Raw genomic sequence first — 5,962 nt, forward strand, 5'->3', positions numbered from 1 at the left:
CACCTCTTGACCTTTGACCTTTGACCTTTGACCCCCCAGCTTCGACATCCCAACTCGTTTTGACGACTCCCCCCAATGTGCCGGAATATCGTGACCGTACGTCGAGCGGTTAAGATTTGTGCCCAACTGTTGACGGACGGACGGACGGACGATCATGCGATTCTACAAGCTGCATCTGACTATGTCAGATGAGCTAAAAAACTGTAAAATATTATAATTAAAATAATTTAATATAAGCTAAAATATAGCAGAATGGTGAACTGGCAGAGTGCGTTCATACATGGGACATGTTGATGCCATCTATCTCAAGGTTATTGAGTCTATCGCTGGGGCCAGTCTTGTCATCTTCAATTTCCGCGGTGTACTCTCCCTCGTCCTCACCGTCAGCTGCAAGACAAGATCAATGAAATCCGTTTATATGCGTGACGATGCACATGGCAGGAGCGAGTCCCGGAAAACCAAAACACTGTGCTTCTAATCACAATGAAGTAGCATAGCTCCTAAAATACGAGATCTATAACACATGTTACATTAGTGACCGAACGCACACATGCGTGATGACGCACACAGCAGGAGAATGTTAGTACCTGACCTCGCGCACACATACCCTCATCGAGATCTGTCTGCTGGACAGCTCTCCTCGTTTCTTTGCTCTCCCTTGTGTTGAAGTTGATCCACACGTACATTGGCAGGATGAGGAACGCGCTGGTCCACACTTTAAGCGGCTGCGGCAGCGCGAACGGCCCCCACTTGAGATTCTTCACCTCTATTTCACCCATGTAGATGCCGGTGAGCCACGACTGACAGCAGGGGTGGCCTGCAAAACCACAGAGACACCGCGAGTAATTCACTCTCCTCGCGTGAGTTTACGTCCAGGGCGGGTGTGGTGCTTTTTGAGGTCATAATCTGGTTGTGGCATGCCCTACCACACATTAAAGCTGCTTTAAATGTTATTAAAAAATAAGTGATTAGATATTTATTATTGAAATTGTATTATTCAGTTCATCAATGTATCTAATAAAAGTAGTATTCCTTGCAAGCATTTGTGCATGAAAACATATTTTGAACGCCTACACAAATGCCTGCTTGTCTAAAACTTGCGTTCTGAGGTTCACATCCGGAAAAGTTTTCCACGCTTTTGTGTGGAAGAATATTTAGACACTGTGTGTTCGACTGGGATACCAAGGTTAACCAGGACAAACCGTGTATGCCCGAGTGAGCGTTTAACTGGCCTGCTGATGTCACATTTCACTTACCCGAGAACAGTCAAAGTAACCCGCTCGCTGAGTGGGTATAGTGGTAGTGGAGGGCTAAGAACATAGGCAGTTTATAAAGTTTGGTAGACCTAGAATAAGAGTAGCCAACAGATGCTAAGTTGGGAGTAAAGGTCGTCTATCCAATCTCAGGAGCTCACCTATGAATTTTCGTGCTACAGAAATGTAGGCGACCTGAATAACGGAGTAGTTTTCCCAATACTTTCGTTCTGCACTCAGCATTCGTAGGGTTCTGTGTGGAGATTCAATCCAACTGATATCGAGTATTCCTACAGCCAAATCTTGAAATCCTCTGTATGTGAATAAATGAATAGGAGAATCTGAGAAGATGCAACCACACAAAATGCCACTACACAGAAAAGCCGTACTTGTTAAATTCACATTTATAACATAGCAACTTCCCCACCCAAAACGTACGCCACTGCCCTTTACATAAATAAATAAATAAATATGTATATATATATACAGTGTAGCCCTGTTATAATGCGATGATTGGGGTCCATAAAGCGCCATCGCGAAACAAGCGGGATCGCACTAAATCGGGGTTATATATACGTGGCTATATATAAGAGCAAAAAAAGGAAGTCCAACAACTCATCGCATTATATCTGAATTCGCGTTAAATCGGGGCACGTAAAATTGGGGTTCCACTGTATATATATATACACACAAGCATACCTATGTATGACAGTGACAACAACGACAGATATGACAACAATATAAATAATGACAACGATGACGACAACAACGACGATGACAAAGACAACTAAAATAATGGCTATGACAACAATATTAACAACGGCAACGACGCCACCGCCGCCACCGACGATACTCACGCTGCGATGGCCTTCATCTCACTGACGAGGTGGGGCTCGACGTAGAACTTGGCGTACATGTTGTACATGCGGTGCAAGACAAGCGCGAGCACGAGTGGCTCCTCCGAACGCTTCCACAGCACCTTGGCAAGCTTCGGCCGGTTGAACAGCACTGCCCACATGATTAGCACGGTACGTGCCTGCAAGAGGGTAGATGGGGGGACGCATGCCGATTGTCAGAAAGTGAACTAGTCTTAACATCAGTCTTAACAACAGTCTTAACATTAGTCTTAACATCAGTCTTAACATCAGTTCCAACGTTAAAAGTTAAAACGTTAACTTTGAGCCACACACTTCGTCTTTGTTTTCCATATATCGGACAGCATAGTAGGTGTTCCACTGTCTCTTTTTCATCGCACCCCGATAAAAAAGAGACAGTGGAACACCTACTATTAATTGTTGAACTCATATAATCACTAAAATAACGCAATATACAAGACACAATTTTCTGCTTTAGATGGATAGCAGGCAAACCTTCATCTCTGCACTGTCAGCCGACTGTTCAAGAGTTTCCACTCCAGAGACATTCATCGACAGCTCATGGTATTCCACCTTGTAGTTCAGGCCCGTCAGACAGTTGAGCATGTAGTTAATCGTCGCCTGGCTGTCCTTCAGGCTCTCCTACAAATATATCGAGATTTAAAGTTTGCAACGGCAAATTCAACGAAGAGTTGGCAACGTGATGAATTTAGGCCATCCCTTTCTTTTTTATGCTTGGCTCTGCATTATTGCATAAATTCCGATTGGGACATCATATATTATTTTCCTGGAACCGCAGAATTACCCTTGAGAATAAGGTTCACTAAATGGAACAATGCAGCATCCACGTTAAATTTTGTTTTCAGCCGACACGACTCGATGAGACGTTGGCCCTTATAACAGCAAAATGGCTTCCACATAGTGATAGCAACTATAGAGATGAACACAGAGCAGTGAAACGATGTCCCCAAATAAAAATGTACTAAATAAATAAACAGATGAGTATATGAATAAATAGAAGGATTATGAAAACACTCACGACGTGGTAACCGAGGATACTCCCGCAGCAGACGTTGAGAAAGAAGCCCTGGTCTTCACCCTTCTCGAATAGCAACTCAAGCTTCCTGTGAGAGAGGTACTTGTGGATCTTAAAGCCGTGGTCGAGAAACAGCTCGATAAAGTCTTCCCTGTCCTTCCGCAGTAGAGCCAATTCAAAGAGCTCCTTATTAATCTGTGAAACATGGATGTATATCACTGAGACACGATGCTACCAATGTGCCCACATTATTGCTGTTTACACATGGTTCATACAGGACTGAAATTTTTTCCAAGGACTTTTCAAGAACTTTTCAAGGACATTTTATCGGAAATTCAAGGACATTTTATCAGACATTTTATCGGAATTCATACACAGAACAAAACATACCTGGATTAATTTAATAACCTCATTCTTAATCACTGCATGTCACCTCTAAAACGTACCTGGATCACATTAATAAACCCTTCTAAACACTGTCACTTCTACAACATACCTTGATTTACTGACTGATTTTACTGACTTACTGTAATTTGTGATCATCGTTAATATCTCTAACATAATTTGTCTATCGTGTCTATAGCTTTTTAAGCTCATTTAACGCAATTTTTATTGAGGTTTGCACATTATTGATGGTACAAAATTTATTTTTATTACAGGCAAGGATTCTTTCTAAAAATTCAAGGACATTTTCATGAAATTCAAGCACTTTTCAAGCACAAAATCAACATTTACTAAATTCAAGTACTTTTCAAGAACTCCCCTCAAATTCAAGGACTTTTCAAGGACTGTGCGAACCATGTTACAGTAGCAATTGACTGTACACAGTCAAGTGAAGGGTGAGTTATCGCATGGAGTCAATATTTGTAAATGTTATGACTTACCCCATATAAAGGATAAAAAGCTTTTATTGCCACGGATAGTACATAACCCGAAGATATGGCTAAGCAAGATATAGGTAACTAAATCAATATGGCACTGAAGGATAGCGTAAAGTAACACAACACACTTTGATTTTGCCTCCTCCGAGTTTCTGGAAGATGTGAGATACGGCCATGTCCGGACAATTCCAGTCCAGTGTGAGACGAAGGTTTGTGTGAAGCTGTTCGGGTTCCAGCCGGCTGAGACGATACTGTGCTGCAGAAACAAGAATCTTCGACATGTTATTATCCCAGACTCAAATATATCCGCAAATTATCCTTAAATTATTATTAATTATCCTGTAATTCAAAGGATTCAAACTCAGGAGTGCAAGGGTTTAAAGCACCTTGTGAATTTATTATGGATTTTTCGCGCTTATCCCAAGTAAATGCAAAAACACTAGTATGCACTGTTATGCGCGACAACCTGGGATTTACTAGTTATGCGTTTTGTTAAATGTCTATTATAGTATGCACATTGCACAATGGCCCTAAAAAAATTTATTTATACCCTGTTGTTTATTGACATTCATCAGGCTTTCTACATAGTTACTAAAAATAATACTTTGTCTTTGGGGACACGCACTCAATTGCAAGCAGGAACAACAGAGTATAATCCTAGCTGACTAATAACCTAAAGATAGCATAATGTTCTAGTGTTTTTGCTATAGCTTACATTTGAATAAGGCATACAGGATGTATTTTGGCAGATCTGCTAGGTCACAGCTTGCCGAGTTTATGTCAATCACTGTCATGCATGACCTGCCTCCCTGAAAATAAGATGGAGTAATACATACAAGCAGCATAATTTATTTACCTTACACAGTAGCATTACTACACTACTAACTGTTTTCTATGCGTGAAATGTAAGAATGGGTGTTAACTATTAATTCGTTTGATTTCGGGGCTTCCCTTATAATAGCTATCCCAGCGTTTACTTGCATTAGTTTTTCAAGGCCATATGGGAATGATTGCAAATATAACAACTTAATTTTCTTGAATGTTCAATGCCAAGCATTACACGCAACTGCCACTGAAATATAAATACAGCTATTGCAATATTCACACAGAATTCCCAATACAACATGTGATCAGCAAGCTTAATATATATATATACATGAAGGCGCAGTAAGAGTCATAAATGTAACCTACGGTCACGGTCACCAATTATAACATGCAAACGTGCAACTTTTGATGTAACGTGGCCAGTGTATACATGAGTAGCGACATTATCCTCAGAACACAACAGTCTGCTATTACAACACCCGTAGGTTCAGTCCAGATGTTTTCTTTAATGCTCACAGCTGACGCTGATTAGATTTTCGGGAAGCAACAAACCTTCTTCGCGACTTTCACGCACTCGATGATCCTGTCGCGAATCTGTCTCATGGCGATGTCGTTGTTGGCGCACTGCTCGAGGAAGGTGTGCAGGATGCGGCGTGAGAGCTCAGGCTTGATGTAGGACTGCAGGTACTCATTGTCAGACCTGCAGAGGAAAAATCAGGAACATAAAAAAGTAATATAAAATATGAAAAAGATTTAATAATAATGATAATAATAATAATAACATGAGTGGCAGTCGACGACAGAAACGCTTGCTACTCACCACAGCCATAGAGTGATGTCAATATTGAAAAGTGTGATACTAGCTTGATGCGGATGTAGATATTTTTACCATTCACCGTACACATGTAACCTCATAACTCCCACTTATCTCTCCCCTATCCCCTACCCCTCTCCCCTGTCTCCTACCTCTCTACCCTGTTTCCTACCCCTCTACCCTGTCTCCTACCCCTCTCCCCTGTCTCCTACCCCTCTCCCCTGTCTCCTACCTCTCTCCCCTGTCTCCTACCCCTCTCCCCTGTCTCCTACCTCTCT

General features: G+C 41.5%; 1 protein-coding gene across 1 annotated transcript in view; it reads right to left on the reverse strand.

Annotated features, from left to right (window-relative positions):
- The window catches only part of LOC106811238 (transient receptor potential cation channel subfamily M member 3-like), a gene marked incomplete in the record, with an annotated part of 28,501 nt that overhangs the window by 12,596 nt on the left and 9,943 nt on the right, over nucleotides 1-5,962 (reverse strand). The window contains 9 exon segments of the mRNA XM_014814792.1: nucleotides 281-387; nucleotides 608-817; nucleotides 1,415-1,566; nucleotides 2,111-2,289; nucleotides 2,624-2,770; nucleotides 3,168-3,359; nucleotides 4,174-4,301; nucleotides 4,761-4,854; nucleotides 5,423-5,570. Coding sequence (XP_014670278.1) covers nucleotides 281-387; nucleotides 608-817; nucleotides 1,415-1,566; nucleotides 2,111-2,289; nucleotides 2,624-2,770; nucleotides 3,168-3,359; nucleotides 4,174-4,301; nucleotides 4,761-4,854; nucleotides 5,423-5,570 — 1,357 coding nt within the window.

Source organism: Priapulus caudatus, unplaced genomic scaffold, assembly GCF_000485595.1.
Source record: "Priapulus caudatus unplaced genomic scaffold, Priapulus_caudatus-5.0.1 Scaffold518, whole genome shotgun sequence".
In the NCBI taxonomy this organism is placed as follows: Eukaryota; Metazoa; Priapulida; class Priapulimorpha; order Priapulimorphida; family Priapulidae; genus Priapulus; species Priapulus caudatus.